General features: G+C 51.2%; 3 protein-coding genes across 3 annotated transcripts in view; 1 reads left to right on the top strand and 2 right to left on the bottom strand.

Annotated features, from left to right (window-relative positions):
* TMEM63C (transmembrane protein 63C) overlaps positions 1 to 8,700 on the top strand; it is a 51,121-nt gene extending 42,421 nt beyond the window's left edge. The window contains exon 24 of the transcript XR_002772519.1: positions 8,690 to 8,700. The gene's annotated coding sequence lies outside the window, so the exon portion shown is untranslated. The remainder of the gene's footprint in view (positions 1 to 8,689) is intronic.
* On the bottom strand, positions 1,613 to 6,340 carry NGB (neuroglobin). Its single transcript, XM_003786936.2, has 4 exons — positions 6,164 to 6,340; positions 4,638 to 4,749; positions 3,818 to 3,937; positions 1,613 to 1,786 (listed from the first exon to the last, which is right to left on the bottom strand). The coding sequence occupies exons 1-4, from the start codon at positions 6,250 to 6,252 to the stop codon at positions 1,652 to 1,654; spliced, it is 456 nt and encodes a 151-aa protein (XP_003786984.1). The 5' UTR covers positions 6,253 to 6,340; the 3' UTR covers positions 1,613 to 1,651.
* Positions 8,701 to 11,703: 3,003 nt separating the features above from the next.
* Positions 11,704 to 18,915, bottom strand: part of POMT2 (protein O-mannosyltransferase 2) — a 48,526-nt gene continuing 41,314 nt past the window's right edge. Inside the window, exons 15-21 of the mRNA XM_003786937.3 lie at positions 18,221 to 18,297; positions 14,880 to 14,951; positions 14,532 to 14,591; positions 14,348 to 14,453; positions 13,286 to 13,426; positions 12,982 to 13,096; positions 11,704 to 12,184 (exon numbers count right to left, since the gene is read on the bottom strand). Coding sequence (XP_003786985.2) covers positions 12,079 to 12,184; positions 12,982 to 13,096; positions 13,286 to 13,426; positions 14,348 to 14,453; positions 14,532 to 14,591; positions 14,880 to 14,951; positions 18,221 to 18,297 — 677 coding nt within the window. The 3' untranslated portion in view covers positions 11,704 to 12,078. The remainder of the gene's footprint in view (positions 12,185 to 12,981; positions 13,097 to 13,285; positions 13,427 to 14,347; positions 14,454 to 14,531; positions 14,592 to 14,879; positions 14,952 to 18,220; positions 18,298 to 18,915) is intronic.

Consider the following 18,915-nt stretch of genomic DNA (forward strand, 5'->3'; position numbering starts at 1 on the left):
AAAAAAAAAAAAAAAAAAAGAGGCGAAGTCTCAGCTGAGAAACTGGCATCCCAGGGCAAGGAAAGCAGGCCCAGGCACACCCCATGTGGCCATTCAAGGCCTGGCTCCAGGCCCACCTTTGAGACTGGGAACACCCAGGATAGCACCAAGCCTGCTCCTACGATACTCACTCTCTAATCCACCAGCCTATGGACTGCTGTGGGGGTGTGTGGGTTGTAGCCAACCTCAAAACAAATAATGGCACAAACCAAGAGATATTTAGATCGTCTTCATGCAAAATTCAAAATAGGTGATCCTAGTCAGTGGGCACCTTCCTCCAAGCAGCAATTCAGGGACAGGCTCCTTTCGTCTGTGGCTCTGCTATGTTCATTACATGGACCTCAAGGTCACTGTGGGGTTTGCATCCAACCAGCCAAGGGACATCTGTGTGTGGAGGGGAGTGAGGGGAATCTAGGGGAGCAGACCTGGACGTGGCACACATCTGCACAGTCCATTGGCCAGAACTCAGTCACATGCCCCACCTGTTGCAAAGGAGGCTGGGCAATGTGGCCAGTTATGTCCTGCAGGAAGAGTAACTGGCTTTGTTGGCCTGCAGCCAGTTTCAACCACAACCCCTAGTTCCGTCTCCATCCCTGGCTCCCGCCTTCCCAGGCCTCCCCCTTCTTTTCCACACACTCGGGCCCTAGCCTGCCCCACCATGCCCCATCCTGCCCTGGGCACCACTGTCCTGCAGCTTCATCTGCCACAAGCTATGACACAAGAAAAGACCAGTCCTGGAGAGTCAGAGAGGCAACAGGTTTATTCTTCAGGAGTTTACAGAACACACAGATAGAGCAAAAGACAGGGTGCAGACAGCTTGGGGTGAGGGCAAAGGGTCTCCTGCCGCCTTCTCTTCCATCTACCTGCCTGAGTGCAGGGAGCTGGGAGCCCTCTTGAGTGGGTAGTGAGGAATCCTTGCCCTCCCCCACCCCCACCCTCACCTGGCTGGCTGCCCTGGGTCCTACAGAGCAACACTCAGAGGGATCCCACAAAAAGTGCTGAATTGAGGGGAGGGGGAACTGCAAAAGAAAATGACTTTGCCAGGTGGCCTTTGTGCAGCCCCAGAGGAGCCCCCACGGAGACCCAGGTGCCCCCTCCCTTCCTTGGCACTTTTCCTGACTCTCTGCTCCCCCTGCCGGTGACTCTACCACGCAGGCCAAAGCTTCTCTTTCTCCTTATTTGTGAAGAGTGAACAGACCTCAGGTAGGAAAGCAGCAAAGGGCCCGGGCAGGCAGGAGGGGAAGGTATCCACTGGGGCTGGGCTCACCCAAGAGGCCCTGATGGACAGAAGGTCCCATTGCCTCAAGACCCACATCTTCCCGGCCACATGCCACCTCTGCCACCAAAACTCTGCTCCTCCTCATGAGGCAAGGGTTTCCAAGAGAGGGGAAAAGGCAGGCTGAAAGGAGGCTACCAGGGGTGGGGGAATCCAGAAACTCCCTCCTAAAGGAAAAGCTCCTCCTTCTACAGTTGGGGAGGGGTGAGATAGACTCAGCCTTGTCACATCACCTCTCCAGTATGGCCAAGGGGACAGGACCAAGAAGCAGGGAGGCCTGGGAGAGCCTGGGCTACAACAGAGACAGACAGAGGCCTCTGGCAGGAGTCACCTCTCTCATTGGCCATCCCAGCCCCGACTCATGGCCTGCACCACGGTCTGATAGAGCTGGCTCCAGGCGGCCCTCGTGGCTGGGGTGAAGGCAGGGCCCAGACACTTCTCCAGCATGTAGAGCAGGGACTCACCCACTGTCTGCAGAGGCAAGGAGCACCTAGTCATTTCCCGAGGGCAGGAAGGCATGGCTCCATTTCACAGGTGAGAAAACTGAGGCCTGGAGCTGATAAGGGTTCCCAGGCCTTTATTTTCTCCTGTAGAGTCCATGCTTCCTGAGCAGGGTTCTGACCAAATCCTTGAGTACCACATTGTGCCCACTTTCCCCCTTAAATGTAAGGCTTATAGTGAACAAACCATTTCACCCCAGTCTAGTCATTCAGCCACTCAGTGAGTGAGGCCAGCGTATTGGCCTCCCAGCTCAGACCAAACCAAGTCATTACCACCAAACTTCAGTTTCCTCATCTGTAAGGCGGCAATTATGGGGTTAAGAGCTTAGGCTCTGGAGCCAGAAGACCAGAGTTCAGATTCTGACTCCATCATTCATTAGCTGGGTGGCCTTGCAAGTATCCTCTCTGAGCCTCAGGTGCAATACAGGGAGAGTAAAAGTTCCAACTCATGGGCCTGTTGGGATGATCAAATGGGATAATCCAGAAAAAGTTCTTAGTGTAGTATTTGTATACAGTAAGGCTTCAGCAATAATAATGGCTCTCATCTATTATTAATTCTAATAAAATAAGTTGTATTTACTCCACAAATATTTACTGACTATCCACTGAAAACCAGGCACTGTGCTAGTGCTGGGTATGACGAGGAGGATAAGAGCATGGCCCCTTCCTCCAGGTGCTTACTATATCCAGCAAGGTGATTGGACTATGTGGTAGACTGTCATGTTGGTGGCCCACCTTGAGTAGGGTCCTCCCACATTGACATTGGCCTTATCCATGTGTCTGGCTTTAGCCAATGGGCCATTAGCAAGAGTGAGGCAAGCAGAGGCTTTATAAGTACTTGCACGCTGGACCACATCCTCTCAGAATATTTCCTCTTGGAACTCAGCTTTTATTCTATAAAGAAGCTCAGCTTCACTACAGAATGATAAGAGGCCACAGGGAGGGAGAGGTCAAAGGCTGACAGGCCAGCTGGAACACTCTAGCCCCGGGTGAGCTCCTAGCTGAACACAACACACAAGTTAACCCCAGCCACACCACATGGAGCAGAACTGCCAGCTGAACCCAGCCATGAGAAATCAGAAGTCATGGTTTAAAGCCAGTATGTTTTGGGGTGATTTGATACACAGCAATAGAAAGCTGAACAGAACAGATAATCCCAAAGACTCCTTTATGTTTATGGTTTTAAAAGAAGCCATACCGGCTCGGCGCCTATGGCTCAAGTGGCTAAGGTGCCAGCCACATACACCTAAGGTGGCAGGTTCCAATCCAGCCCAGGCCCACCAAAACAACGATGGCTGCAACCAAAAAATAGCTAGGTGTGGCAGGCGCCTGTGGTCCCAGCTACTTGGGGGGCTGAGGCAGGAGACTCGCTTGAGCCCAGGAGTTGGAGGTTGCTGTGAGTTGTGATGCCATGGCACTCTACCCAGGGCGACAGCTTGAGGCTCTGTCAAAAAAAAAAAAAAAAGAAGCCATACCATGCTGAGCATAGTGGCTCACACCTGTGATCCCATAACTTTGAGAGGACAGTGCAAGAGGATTACTTGAGGCCAGGAGTTTGAGGCTATCCTGGGCAATATGGTGAGACCCCCTTTCTATAAAAACTTAAAAAATTAGTCAGGCATGGTTCCTGTGCCATGGTTCCACCTCAGCATCAATCATAGTTCCAGCTACTTGGGAGGCTAAGGCAGGAGGATTTCTTGAGCCCAGTAGTTTGAGATTACAGTGAGCTATGATTATGCCACTGCTCTCCCACTTGGGTGACAAAACCATACCTTCTGTCTCAACAACAACAAAATAGAAGCCATATCAGAGAAGAGAACTTGGAGGCTCAGAGAGGTCAAGCTAGTGCCAGAGTCACACAGCAGGTAAGTTAACAGATGTAGGCCCCCAACCCTGATCATCCGAGGAGTAGGGAGAGAGAACAGGTGGATAAAGGAGGACTGAAAAAGAATGGTGGCCCCAGGACAGGAGCTCCAGAGAGAGGAAGAGCCCCTTTACCCACCGAGAAGGAGCTGAGCTTCACACCTACTGCCCGGTGCTTTCTGCCCAAGCTGGCAAGGTACTCCTCCAGTGAGGACAGGTCCTCCACATTGGTCACTGCAGCATCAATCACAAGCATCACCTGCCGAGACCAAGGCAGCAGTGAAACAGAGAGGCCACTGCAATCCCGCCTCCTCACAATCACAGCCCAGAACCTGAGGACCCTCAGAGGCAAGAGATGCCAGCAGGATCCTCAGTTTTTTAGGACTAGAGATCAAAGGCAGCTCATGTCCACATACAGTGGGCATTCAACATGTAGTGGCCAAACTACTAATGGTACACCCATGAAGGAAAACCTCTCTTCTGTGGGTTTCCAAGCCCTAAATACACCCACTGGAGAGTGTTATTTGCCTAGGACCAGGGGAAACTACACTTGATCTCAGCCAAAGACTGAGAAGTAATAGGATGAGGGGAAACTGAAGCCCTTTGAGAGTCACAATCCTCCAAAAAACACTAGCCTGCTTTTACCAGGCAGATGGCACTCAATGGCCGGGATCAGCACCAATACAACCCATAGAAACCAGGGGATAAGGCTGAGGGCAACGACAGAGGCTGGGATCAGCTGGCTGGGCACAAGGTGGGGAAGGAAGCTGACTTTCATGTACCAGACCCAGCCCAGTCCAGAGGGAAGATGCAGATGGCCCTGCACAGGGGAGCAGACGGAGGGGAGTGAGCCAGACCTGGGGCAGGAAGTAATTTTCCTGGTCCCAAGTCCCTCATTCTCTCCCAAGAAGGTGTTCTGCTGGATCCCAGAGGCCACAGCAGCTCCACCTCACCCTCACCTTCCTGATGTGGTCCAGGAACTCAGGGGAGGAGAGACAGTCCTCTGGGCTGGAGAACTGGCGGCAGTTGTACTGGAAGAGGGGCAGCAGATCAGGCTCCAGGTCAAACAGCCTGTGGGGATGAGGCCCAGACGTCAGCCCCGCAGTGTGAGCCCCAGCAAGCCCTGGCTGTCCAGCAGCCAGGAGCCATTGCAGACTCTCCAGCCTGGCACAGGAGAGCTCTGCCAGCGTCCCCCTCCTCACCCCTTCCACTGGCCCTGAGAGGCGTCCTGGAAAAGGCGATGTGTCCAAGCCTCTTACAGTGCCTGGCATACAGCAGCCCCTCCTCAGCAGCTGAGGGGTGTAGCCTGGGACAGGAAACTTGGAATTACAGTGTGAGGAGAGGAAAGTTCATCCTCTGTCCCTCTCCCTCCTGCTCCTGGGTCAGAACATCCTAGGCTCATATCATGTCTGAGGGGCTCCGAGCAGCGATGGTAATAACACCAGGAATGAATTCCTTATACTTGCTGTGCACAGAGCACTCTACAAGTGGTTCACTTGTAATTGCCAGTCCTCCCAGTCCAAAGCCACAGGTGCAACTGTTAATCTAATTTTACAGAGGAGGAAACAGAAGCCCAGAGAGGCTAAGTAACCTGCCTAGGGTCACACAGTTGGAAGTAGAGCCGCTACAGTAGGTGCCTGATGAAACAGCAAGCACAGGGAGAGCCAGGAGGCACAAGCAGGTGTGTACAGTCATTTTGGGGAGGGCTTCTTTGGGTTTTGAGCAACTCAAAACCTGGAGTGCATTTATCCTCTTTTGGTTAAATCCAAAGATTTAACGGGGGAGGTTTTGCAAAAGCCTGGTCAGAAGTCCTGGGCTGGCCAAGGGTGCCCCGGCTGAGGAAACCATGTTGAAGGGGGAACACTGCCCTGTGACGGCAGAGGAGTTGCTGAGAGACCCTGGAGCTGACGTTGAAGACTGGCAGCTCTTCTCCCGTGGGACTTGAGCACCCTCTTACCTCTCTCCCTGGCGGTGACACTTGGGCCTCTGTCATCCCTTCCAGGTGGTACTCTGGTCCTAACCTGGTCCTTTCCTCGGAAAACGTTATCCCTCATTCGGTTGCTGGAGTGCTCCTGCACCTGGGCCCCGACCCGTCCGTTCACTCGCAGCTCACCCGACGCATCTGTCCCCACCGGCCCTTGGGGCAGCGGCGGGCACCCCTGTAGTCACTACCCAGGAAACACTCAGGAGGCACAGAGCCGGGGAGGGGACTCAGCGCCAGACCGGCGTCCGCCTGCCCGAATGTAAGGAGCTCTGGAGGATCCCCGCCCATCCCTAGTGAGCCCAGCTGGGAGCCAGGTGCTCGGGCCCCATGCGCAGAAGGTGCTGCGCCACCCGTCGCCGCGCCCGCTCCTCTGGCGCACATCTGGCAGACGCCTAAGCGCCAGGGCGGCGGGCCAGTTTTCCCTCCTCCGTCGCGGTCCCGCCGCCTCAAACCCGTTCCCAGCGAGGCGCCCTTCCACCGGGGCGCTCGTGCAGCCCTCACCTGGCGAACAGCACGGTGCCGTGCTCCAGCGGGCTGCGGCTCACTGCTTGCCAGCTCTGCCGGATCAGCTCCGGCTCCGGGCGCTCCATCCTCTCCCAGGGACGTAGGGCGCAAGGCTGGCACCCTCCGGGCGCGGGCGCGGGCGCGGTCACCGCACGTGCCGCGCCATCTCCGCGGCGACGCGAGCTACTTCGTACTTTCTGCGGCCCCAGAGCCTCGGCCAGGCGAGGTCCAACAGCCGCTCCTTCCCTGGCCGGAGCCCAGAAAATATGCGTGCGGTCCCTAAGTGGCGGCGCCCCCGGCGCGCCGGCCCGCTAGCACTTCCGGGGACCCCACTCGGCCACTGGGCCCTGCGCCTAGCAGCTCTGTGAGCCGCCCAGCCCCACGCCACCCGGGCTGGGACGCTTTAAAGCAATCGCCGCCCCCGCCTCCTCCCGTCCAGCAAGGCGGCGCCCCAGCAGACGGCTCTGGCCAGAGATGACCGGGTGGCACAGGAAATGCCTTGGCTTCAGAGCTTAACAGAAACCGTATAGTTTCTCATCCTGAGCCCGAGGATACTGTGTTGAATTTGGGTGCCTTGGATGGGCGCTACCTGAGCCACCTCTCCGCGAACGCACTCGAACATTTGAGTTTGCTATGCCTTTGGCACAAAGTCTGTTCAAATCATGCTGGACTGCAGTCGCTTTCCCGTCCTAACTAACGTCCAGTTAGCGGTGCCAGATCACCAACCTGTGGGTGTTTGGGAGCCATTGTTTATGAATAGCCTGTAACTCTTAAGCCCGGCTGGAGTGCTGAATCCTGGCCTTTAAAACTTCTAGCCTTCAGGCAGTGCTTGTGGCTCAATGGGTAGGGTGCGGGACCCATGTACTGGGGGTGGCAGGTTCAAGCCAAGTCCTGGCCAAACTGCAACAAAAAAATAGCCGGGCATTGTGGCAGGCACCTGTAGTCCCAGCTACCTGGGAGGTCAAGGCAAGAGAATTGCCTAAGCCCAGGAGTTGGAGGTTTCTGTGAGCTGTGTGATGCCACAGCACTCTACCGAGGGTGATAAAGTGAGACTCTGTTTCTAAAAAAAAAACAACAAAAAAAACTTCTAACCTTCATCAGACTGAGGGCTTCAGCAGAAGAACTCTTCTTTCCTGCTCCCAGCCAAGCCCCATGAAACCACTTCTCTGTCCTCCATCTTCCAAAGGCTGAGGAGTTTGGGGTACATCTTATTCTGTTACTCCCCACCTCCCCATGTCTCTGGGCTGGAGCAGGAAAGCAAGGGTGGAAAGCCGGTGTTCTGGAGAGCTGGGGAGGCCCCCAGGCAAGAGCACAAAGGGCTGAAAGGAGAAGTGACTAAACTTCCAGCTTGGGATGTGGTGTGTGGCCCTGCAGCCAATGTGCAGCAGGTCACAGGAAAAGGCCACATGCATCTCTAGTGAGCCTCCCCTATCAGTGCCCAAATGCCCGGTGTCTAACTAGTCTAAGGCTTCCTCCCCACCCCTCCCAGCTTGAGCTTCCTGCAGACAGTACACACCCAGGACCCTTCTTACTTCCTTTCTCCTTTGGACAGAGTCTGGGGTCTGACAAGTTAGCGGGAGCTAACAGCCCTAGCCAGTAAGTGATGGAGTCAGCATTCAAACCCACAGCTTCATGCCTTGCCTCCATAATGCAAGACAGGAGAGAGCTAAGTGCATTCTAACCTCTGCTCCCCTTGAAGAAAGGCCTCTGCAGCCAGAGGGTGGATTCCAACAGACCAAGGTGTGAATCCATATTTGAGTTCGGGAGAGTCATAGGAGCTCTCCTCCTTACAGGCCATCTGTCCAGGACTTGGACAGCAGGTGATAATCTAGAAGAAAGTTCAAGTAGTGCCCTGGAGCCAGTGTAGTCACTAAGGTGGGTTTACCATAAATAATAAAGAACACTTATTGCTAGGCACAGTGGTGCACCTGTAGTCCCAGCTACTTAGGAGGCTAAGGCAGTAAGACCACTAGAGCCCAGGAGTTTGAGGCCAATCTGAGCAACATAGCAAGACCTGTTTATAAATAAATAAAAATAAATTCTAAAATGTACAAAAGAGCTAGCATTTACAGCACATTCAGTCCAGTCAAGGCACTTTCTATGACTCTTTTCATCCTCTCAGTGACCCTATGAGCATGGGCCATTATTCCCTTGTTTTATATTACAGTTGAAGAAATGGAGGCAGGAAGATTAAGTAACTAGCTAAAGGCCACATAGCAGGAGGTGGGGCCAGGATTTGACCTCACATCTCTCTGGCCCATCCTCTTGGCCTCCCGGAATGGGCTGTGACCCTGGTCACTGGGTCTGGATCAGTGTTGTGCTGGAGCCAGCTCTTACATGACAGCCAACCGTTTGCTTTTCTTTCCAACTCCTTATTCAGTGACATCAAGTAAGTAGCTTGAAATAGGCCATGGTGGGAACATTTACACTACAGGAATTAGCGCATTCTATAAATCAGGGCTTCTTTCCTTCCAGAAAACCTGTTGTTAAACATCTGCCACCACTGGTGTGGCACACCTGGAGGAACCACGGAAAACCGGGCCCTAGGTGAGCTGCTGATACATTAAGCTGGGTGTACAAAGGAACGTGCTGGGGCAGGATACCTCGAGCTGAGTTTTCAGGCCAGGCTGCTCTGAGAAGGTGCTTCTAGTCCCAAGACTAAAGAAGTGGAAAAAGCCCAACCCGGTCTGAGTCCTGGCTCTACTATTCATGGGACCTTAGGCAAGTAATTCAATCTTTTATGGACAGAATAAGAACAAAATATCACTGACTTCACTGGGCCTTTATGAAGATTAAATGTCACAGACGTGTGGAGACTTTGTAAACTAAGCTGTGCCACTTAAAGAAGAGTTATTTGGTCCTTTCCTATCCTGCCTGTCCTGGGCATTTTCCATCCCAGAATACCCACATGCCCTGCTCCTCCTCATGTGGCTACACCTGGACCTAAGGTGGGGCGAGGCAGTCCAAGTGCACAGGGCAGCACTACTGCTCTCCTTCTCCTCCTGTCCAGCACTCAAGTCAGCTCTTACTCCTTCAGATCCTTAACATCATTCCTGGTAACGGAGGCCTCATCACCATGGGGGCCACTGCTAAGCAGAAGGGCAAACTGCTACAATGCTGGGCCACTCAGCTGTGTAAAAAGTGGACAACTGTTACTATTCCTCTCCCACTCCTTTCCATACTGTAGAAAAATAATAGGTCCAGCTTCCTACTTATTTTGGAGTTAAGTTTAAGTAAACTGAAATGACAACCAACATTATTCCAGTAACCAGGCACAAGGGAAGGTCCAAATGCCCCTGGGATAATCACACTCACCTGCCCAGCCCAAGGTCCCTCCTAGGATTAGAACCCCAGAAGACACAATGGAATGGTTCTTGCACTCAAAACATTCTTCTCTCCTTAGGAAGGCTTTTCTGGGAGCCAGAGGGAAAGTCAGATTCAATTAAGTACAAGAACATGGTATTCAAAACAAGCACTATTTATTATAAAAGTAAATGGCCTCCAATTAGCTCTGGAAATCTTTTTTTTTTAAATTATTTTTTGGGTTTTTTTTTTTCCTGTTAAATAAAATGTGGCTCAAGAAGTTGAGCTGGCTGAAAAACGTCTTCCTCCTCTACTAGTAGTTTGTAGGACATGTCACATTTCTGCTAAGTCCTGGGGGCTGGAGTGCATATTCAAAGCAGCACCCTGACAGCCTCACTCCCCAGCATCTTCCAAATAGAACCTGAGCACTTGAAGGTGCATCAACCCACATGGCCTTGTCCCCAAGAAAAGTATCTGCCAGTTTGGGCATGGAGGAAAAGAGAATAGGCAAAAAATTCTTCTTTCATTCCTAAAAAACAGTGTAAGAGACCAGAGAAGCTTGTCCCCAGAGTAGCTAAATAAGGAGGGAAGGATGAGTCGGAAGCTGGCCGAGCTTTCTCCTTCCTCACCCTTACTCAGGGTGGCTGCCCCCTTGGGCTCTTCAGAGCTCTTCCCTTCCAACAAGTTCCTACTGGAAAGTAAAAAGGCACAAGGGAAAATTAGCTGCCCCCTGGATGTCACTGATTCCTGCCCACCTAGACAGCTGGCCCCACCCAGCTATGCTTGTGGGGAGAAGGGGAGGGCAAGCAGTGGGCTGGAAGGGGGAGCAGAGCTTCTCTATCCCTCTCTCCTTCCCTGCCAGAAATGCAATTAAGCAAGTGGCCCAGACTCAGCACTGGAGCAGCGCTTCCTGCTGGGGGAAGTCAAAAGGGCTGTAGCCCTGAGAGAGGGAGGTCATCAGGCCCCAGATCTAATTAACCAACCTGCCTTGCTTTTGACATTGCTGCATTTCCTCTATTAACATTAATGATGGCTGGTCTTAACAGCCAAGCCCATGCAGAAGCTTCCCTCCCCACCACCCAGTAGGTAGCACAGACTGTCTCTGGGACCAATTTCCAGTCTCCGTGGCAACCGCTTCCTGAAGATGCTTTAAAGAGCTCTGACCCTGTCAGAGTTGTTAGGAGCTAAGAGGAGGAAAAATGGAGGGTGGCAGAGATTCATCATTAAATCTTGAAGCATCAAAGTCCTCTGAGACAAAATAAATAATTTGTCATGCACCAGAAGGAAGCAGGCAGGCACAAGGGCTGACCTTGCGTAGGTTTGGTTCTGACTGAAGGGTTTTCTTAAACCCCTTTGGAGAGAAAGTGAAAGGAACAGCTCTGAGCTTCTTGTTTAAGCTTCAGAGTGACCAGAAAGTAGATACTGTCCTGTGTTTCTAGGTGCTTTGGGTCTTTGGGGAAAAGAGATGGGTGAAACAGTGACCAAGGGAAGGGAAATGCCAATGAGATGAGGGCGGTGAGCCTGGAGGACTGGAGGAAGCTCAGCAGGTGACAGGAACATTTGCCTAGACAGGCCAGAGCACCCCATGCCCCAGCCCCCTGCTGGGATGCCAGGCCAGCACCACACCACCCCTGCTGTCTCATCTACTTCAGCTGTTAGGAAAGGAAGGTCCCAAGGCTCTCCAGCAATCAGGAGAATGCACCTGACCCAGAGCTCACAGCCAGGCCACACACACAAAGAAAGGGATAACAGTCTGGCACTCAAGACGTGGCAACAAAGTGGCCAATGACAGGATGCTGCTTCTCTACCCAGGCTCACAGTGTGACATTCCCAGAAAACAAGGAACCAAGGGCTAAGACGGGCCGATCAAGAGCTGGAACCCAGTGTTCTGTGCTTATCTGGAACCTGGTCGTCTCCCTTCCTGGAACCCAGTGTTCTGTGGATATCGTAGGCAGGAAGTCCAGCCACAGAAATCACTTGCAGCAGTAGCCACTCGGGAAAGCAGTGGGGAGCCAGGACCCCAACTCAGGGAGCCCACTTTCCACCATAACTGGATTCATTTGTGAGAGGGAGGCAGCATAGCTTTGATGGCCCCATCTGCTCTGCCTCTCGTGAGGGCCCAGAGTAGCTAAATAAGGAGGGAAGCACTCTCAGCCCTCAGGGAAGTTTTGATGGATCTTACAAACCAACACCAAAGCAATTCAATGTGGAAAAATAACACCAGAAGATACTACTAGAGCCCTGGACTATGTCTTAGTGTTTATGTCACTTGGCTGTCCACAGTTACACAGAGATGCAAACAATGTACCCTCACATGCACACACTCCCATACACACACCTTCATGCACACTCATCCTCCCCTGTGTTGTACACTTAGGAAACGGGTCTGAGAGACACTATTCTCTCTGTAGGCGCTGCAGACAAAGCTGTGGCTCTCTCTAGTGTTAGGTTAAACTCTGGGTTCACCCCAGATCCTGGTCCTGACAGGCAGCAGGATTCTTGAGGCTCCTCAGGCAGTTTCCTCCACAGCTGGAAGGGTCCAGGAACTGGCTCCACAGCTGGCTGTCCCTGAGCGTTTCTGGACCTGGGCTGGAGTCTTTGCAGTGGCTTCAAAAGTCCCATGATTCCAGCCACCTCAGTCCTGCCATTGGACTTTTGGGGTCCTGGGCTAAGGGACCAACCATCCCATAAGCCAGAGGGTGGAAGAGGTAGAAGCTGTGAGAGAGAATCCAGAAGGAGCAGTTGGCACCCCAGCATCTCAGTGGAGCTGTGAAGTCAGCTCCTCCTTATGGCACGTCAGTCTCTACCTCTGAGCCCCATTCTCTTCTGTGACCACGTCTGTCTGAGCATGCACACTACGGTCTGAGAGCTTAGTAGGTGCCAACTTAATGACAATAAAGGAAAGGGCTCTTCCCAAGAGGCCCAGAGGGGGACCTGTTTAAGGGTTTGTTCGGGGGCTATTCTGCCCCAAGTGTTTGTTAAAATGGGAATTTAACCCTCTTAAGATGGGCACATGCTCACAGCCCTCAGGCCCCAGCATGAAAGCCAATGAGTCTTAGCAGGAGATCTGTGAGGCCTGCCAGAATCTAGGGAAGGGGGGCTTTCCAAACAACACTGTCCTCCCCGCAGTTCTGAGCCACACCCCTACCATTCTCACTCTTCTTACCCTCTCCTTCAGCCCACTCAATGCTGTCTTGTTAGAGAGCCCCTATGACGAAGGAAGGGTACCCTTCCAAGTGTGCTAGGATGGTACAAAAGCTGGTAACTATTGGTATAAGGAGAGAAAGCAAAGAGGCAGCCCTCTGCTTCTCCTACCTGGCTGCAAATCAGGATCAGCTGGGAGGGGGAGGGGGCACTGAAAACTGTGGCCCCACCCAGACCCAAATGAAAAGGTACCTCTGGGGATAGGGCCCAGGCACTGGCACACTTCAAGAGCGCCCCAGGGAATTCTCGAATGCACCCAGGGCTGAGTCCCTATTGGGGGCACATGCAAGGGGCAGGGAGGTGCTCACCTGTAGGCAGTTCCCAGAAGCAGGCTCAGGACTCCCAGCACATGTATGCCCCTGGCCAGGCGAGGGGAGTCCATGCTCCAGGCACAGAACCGCAGGAGGGTGTCCCACAGAATGCCTAGTAAAGGGGAGAGATACCGGGCACCAGCCTGTCAGAGAGTGACTTCTGGGGTACAGCAGAAACGACCCACCCCTGGTTAGGAAGTAGAGATTCACTCCCAGCACTGGGACTCCATGGCAGTCTCTTTCCCCTTCTCCCCTACCCCATCCCCGCTTTGTCTTCTGAGTCCAGCTGGGCAGCACTGACCTGTCAACATGCTTGAGAAGAGCATGGCTGGGAAATAGTGGTGGAAGTAGAGGATCCGGCCCATCAGGAAAAATGGGAAGTAATGAAGCATCCAGCCGAGCAGAACCTGACCGCCGCCTCGCAGAAGGACCTGGGACAGTCCTGGGCCCCAAGCATCACAACCTCAGTCAGAAGATGAGGAATGGGCAGAAATCCTGGGCTCTGCCCCTTCCTTGCTGAATAAGTCACATCACCTCACTGGGCCTTCCTTCCCTCATCTGGACCAACCCAAACCACCCTGTGGCAACTGGAACAACTGGGTCTTGAGAGCCCTGGTCACTACCCAACCCACTGAGGTCTCAGCACCAGTGGCAGACATGCCAAACACTAGCAGGAGGTCTGAAGCTAGTGCCTGGACAGGAAGCATCCCAGCCTCTAAAGAAAGCACACTCCTCTATATCTATAGACAGCTTCCCTCCCACCGCCCTCCCCATGTCTTGCTGCCACACAGATCTTTGCAGTGGCAGACAGGGGTACAGGCGAAGTGAGAATGGAGAGGGGAAGGGGTGAGTATATAGGACCATGACTGCTCAAAGAGGGAGTCGCAGAGGCCATTGCAGAGGACCGATGCTATTATGATCTAGGCCTAGCAGCTCTAGTTAGGAGCAGCACTAGGATAACCTGTAGACTATGCCTTGTAGACCCTTCTCTATCCCACTTGAGGATGGGGCCATGGAATAAGGAGAGGGCAGCAGAGAAAAGATGGGCAGATCTGTATACATAGCACAGGGGTTAAAAATGAAAGCTCTGAAGTCAGGCTGTTTGGGTTTGAACCTCAGTTCTATCACTTACTAGCTACATGTCCTGGGACGGGTTTCTTAATCTCACTGTGCCTTGGTTTCCTTACAGGATTATTGGGAGGATGATTAGTAACACAACACTGGGTATTTTGCAACTGTCAGCTTTCAAGAGCAAAGGAGGAGGGAAGGTGTGGGGTGGTCCTCAGCAGGCAGGCCAGCCCACCCAGGAGCACAGCACCCTGCCAGCTGCTAGGTTGTGGGAGGGAGAGCCCAGGGAGCTGACCTTCAACCTCCGCTGGCAGCTGTGCCCCTCTCTGCATAGCTACAACAAGGATGCTCCCTGAGAGCAGGTAAAGGACAATGCTCAACAGATTCAGCCACCAAACCACCTGCATGGAAATGAGAACAGGCAGATGAGAGGAAAGCACGTGCCCAAGGGCCTAAGCTGGGAATGTTCGGGCACTCACTGGGTTGCCAAGCAGATAGACTCGGAAGTCTGTGTCATTGATCCCTGAGAAGCGCAGACCCTGTGGAGCAGAGAACACTCCATTGATCCAGGGCCCACCTCACCCCCCGGGTCACACCCCTCCTAAAGGGAAGGTGACCAGTCACCCTTCATGGATAAGGAGCCTTGATAGGAAGCCCAGAATATATGAATTCTACCTGAGCTCACTGGGAAGCCAGGGTCAGAATCAAGCCAGAAAACAGAGACCCACATCTGATCCACCCACCCCCAACAAGGCCTCACCCTGCCACCTAGCACATCTCTTCCTGGGCTCCATTTTCTCACATTGTTCCACAGCTCTGGGCCCTACCTGATAGTTGATAGGCCAATGCCAGGGTTTGGAAGTGAACTCATTGTCCTTGGGTTTGAGGCCATTGTTCCCCTGCAGAAAGGTGAAAAAGAAAAGATAGTCAAGACAGAGATCTAGAGAGCTGACAGAAATATGAAGCACAGGTATCCCTGATACACAGCCAAGTTTATCTCCTCCCCTCCCCTGCAGGGAAGAATCAGATGCTCATGCCCAGCCACTGATCTGTTTCTACCTACAGCAACCAAGTTCCCTAAACAGTTTTAACCTTTCCGCCTACGTACAGCAACTGCCTGACTTCTCCCATACAGGGAGAAGCCTCCACGTCCCATCAGAGATGGTCCCTTTGGACCCTCTAGCCCAGGGGTCCTCAAACGTTTTAAACAGGGGCCAATTCACTGTCCCTCAGACCATTGGAGGGCTGGACTTTGGGCCCTGGGATGAGTCAGCTGCTAAGCAGGACAGGCAGCGGCAGCAAAAACACCCGGCTGGCCGGATAAATGTCCTAGGCGGGCTGCATGTGGCCTGCGGGCTGTAGTTTGAGGATGCCTATTCTAGCCAGACAGAAAGAAGAGAAAGAGGAAGAAGGGACTTGTGCCAATGGGCACAAAATATATTCCCATCTGACAAGGTGTCACAAGGGGAGAGGTGAGGAGGGATATAAAATCAGGCTTCCTTGATGAAGGCTTTGGCTTGAACATGGTTATTTTAGCCTAGTGTTTCTCAACATTGTTTTTTCATTATTGCCCCCTGTACCAGGAACCTTTTCAGACATTTCTTTTAAACACCCTTCATGAGACTATTTTTTTCTTTTTAAGAGCAGGATGTCAGAGAACCTCCATGAGACTTTAACACTGCAGCTATCCTGCATATCTGTTTATGTACTGTAGGAATACTTGTGCTTTATACGTAAAAAGGTAAGATGTTTTTGCCCTTCAAGAACACATTTCCCATTAGGAGGGAAATCACACACACTTTAGCTTGAAGGACCCAACTTAGCCCCTTTACTCCAGTAGCCAAGAATATGCAATAACCTGTCTCCATAGAGACCTTTGCTAGAATAGGAAGCAGTAAGGTGAGTATTCCGGTATCGGCCACCGGGACTAGTGTAGGCCTTGTTATCAGGATAAACTGAAAAGGTATCTCCTCAGAAGCAGTCATGGACTGAGTTAGGTCAGAGGGTCCCAACCTCAGCACTGCTGACATTTTGGGCTGCAGACATCGTTGTTATGGAGGCTCCTGTGAACTGTAGGATCTTCAGCATCCTTAGCCTCTACCCCCACCTCCACCCATTATGCCAGCCCCAAATTTCTCCAGACATCACCAAATATCCCCAGGAGGCAAAATCACACTCAACTGAGAACCCCAGGTCTAACCCAAGAAAGATCCAGAAGGCTTGGTTCAGTGCCACCTAGTGCCTTACTAATCTGACTCATCAAGGTATGGGAACAGTTTACAAGCCTCTGTATGATGGATGAGTTGCTCCTCTAGAATCAAAAGTGCCATGGGTGTTGTCAACCCACACAGGCCGGCTACACAGCTCCTGAATCACTATGGTCACTTTGAAGGGCCCGGGGATGAGGAATGAATGATTCTAGACCCCTGGAGCAGTTGCTGAGGGCAATCAATTTCCTTCAAACCAGTACAGTTTAATCCTAAACTCAGGGACTCCAGCCAGAGTTGTAACAAGCCAGGGGAGTCCTATTCACTACATTAAACTCTGAGAAAGCTTGCTCCTTTACTGAGCCAAAGATAGAAAGAAGAAAAAAATCTATAACCATTACAGGCATATGTACTTTAAAATTATTATCTATGTTTAAAATCTAGATGGGCTCGTTCCAGCTAACCTCATCAGGCAAGCCAGGCTTCTCTTAGGCCTCCACTCGACTGGCAGAAGGGTTTTGCCCTTATAGTTTCTGTAGTCTGGACTCAGTATTTGGGTCTCTCTTCCCTCCCTGACACTACATCGGTTGGATAAGAAAGCTCTCTTTTCTTCTTTGACTTTCTCTCCTAGATAATGAAAGATGATATAAAACTCTTTAGATTTAGTCTTAAAATTCTACCCAGACCCAGAATGATATTCCGACTGACAGGCACAGAGTCAAAAGAGGTATGTCATCAGGGCACAGTGACAGCTACAAGCAAAGAGTCAGAGAAAAAGTGACCCAGAGATCATGTAATGTCAACTTATCATCTCCCAATGTGCAAAAATGACAAAATTTGAATTTTTAAAATTTAATCTGATGAAATAAGTCAACTATGTTGACTGAATACTGCTTACATAATCACTTCCAGGAAAGTCCACTTGACACCCGCTCACCAAGGGAAAAATTCCAACTGCTAACCCTACCTACAGCCCTGTGGGTGGAGTGATAATCTGGCTTGAGATATAGTGATCTTTATAGATCATTCTTGCAGAACACAGGTTTTCCCATAAGCCAGAGTAAGGGGATCTCCCACTGAACATCAAAACTGCAGGATTTCCCCAATTCATAGGGAGCAAATTTAAGCCAGTGGATAGGATTTTCTCAATTTAAAGATTTCCACTCTCAATTTTTCTTAAACCTTTGATGCTACAACTACTGTCAGTTACTAATGATAGAGAATGCAAACAACAAGTCTCAGAAAACCTTTAAAAAGAATGAACCAAGTTCCCTAAACAGTTTCTATCCAAGAGTCTGAGTGGGCTCATGGTTGGGATTTTATGCTGCATATAAGCAACACACCCAAATTAGCTATTCATCCTAACTGATCCTAATTTCATAGGAGGGAATGAATTATCAATATTTCATGATCTTCAACCAAGAGTGTTACAATTTTCAGGGGCTCTGTCCTTTGAACAGATTTGAAAATCATTCAGAGGCAGAGGAGTGTAGTGGTAATTAGCACTGACTCTGAAAGCCTACCAGCCTAGCTTCAAAGTCTGGATCTATCCACCTATTACACTTAGCTGGGTGACTCCTGGGCAAGATCCTTAACTTGTCTGTGCCTCAGTTCCCCCATCTGTAAACTGGGAATGAGAATAATCTCCAAAGGATTAAGTAGCAAGTGTTAGATAAATTAACATGAAGTACAGAGCATATAGTATTGCCTGCCACGTGAGACCTGCAGATGTGTTCACTGGAATCATCGTTATTATCCCCATTATCATCATCATCACCATGACTACCATCCTCCCGGATGTAGAAGGGAAATGCCTCTGAAGAGCAACTTGCAAATTAAGATGCTTTCAAAGTCCTCCACAAGGGGGCAGTAGATCTATACCATGGATATAGTTTGGGGCTCCAAATTTGTGGCTGCCCAGGAACAAACAGAAGCCGTAGAATGAGAAGGGGCCACAGTACCCGGAACATGACCATGTGGGACTCCAGCAAGATCTCAGGAAAACTTGGCTGCAGCACATCTAGGCTGATGTTTGGCACTAGAAAAAAAAATGACAGGAGAAAAGCCTTTGTGACATATTTTCTCATTACAGCCTGTCAATCCATGGTATCCACATTCCCACCAGAGTCCAAGTGCAGCTTCTCTGACAAGCTGATGACAAGTAGGTGAGAGTGTTGAGGAGACAGAAGATAGTTTGGCCCAATTCTTGTTCATTTATTCAGCTTGTATTAAGCACTCATCAGGCATCAAGAGAAATTCAAAGGAAACAGATGACAAGGCCTCCTCACCATCATTATGTTACTGGCTCAATCAAATGTTGCTGTCCGGTTAGGCATAAGGTCTGTGGGGACAGGGACCAAGTCATACAGCCCCGATATGGCTCTGGCATACTCAAAAAGAGTTAATAATTTGTATCAAAGTTATTTTTTAAAAAAGAGTTAATTAGCTGGTTTGGCTAAATGAAGTGGTAAGAATACCACAACGGAGGCTTGGTGCCTCTGGCTCAAGTGGCTAAGGTGCCAGCCACATACACCTAAGGTGGTGGGTTCAAATCCAGCCCGGGCCCGCCAAACAAAAATGACAGCTGCAACCAAAAAATAGCCGGGTGTTGTGGCGGGTGCCTGTAGTCCCAGCTACTTGGGAGGCAGAGGCAGGA

The sequence above is a fragment of the Otolemur garnettii genome, unplaced genomic scaffold (genome assembly GCF_000181295.1).
Source record: "Otolemur garnettii isolate 467f Iridium unplaced genomic scaffold, OtoGar3 scaffold00020, whole genome shotgun sequence".
Classification (NCBI taxonomy): domain Eukaryota; kingdom Metazoa; phylum Chordata; class Mammalia; order Primates; family Galagidae; genus Otolemur; species Otolemur garnettii.

What these genes read in the sequence shown, in the direction of transcription:
- NGB (XM_003786936.2), bottom strand. Translation starts at nt 6,252, where the DNA reads ATGGAGCGCCCGGAGCCGGAGCTGATCCGGCAGAGCTGGCAAGCAGTG. An exon ending in TCCTGGACCACATCAGGAAG is followed by an intron (nt 3,938 to 4,637) that starts GTGAGGGTGAGG and finishes TGGTCTCGGCAG; the next exon opens with GTGATGCTTGTGATTGATGC. An exon ending in TGAAGCTCAGCTCCTTCTCG is followed by an intron (nt 1,787 to 3,817) that starts GTGGGTAAAGGG and finishes TTGCCTCTGCAG; the next exon opens with ACAGTGGGTGAGTCCCTGCT.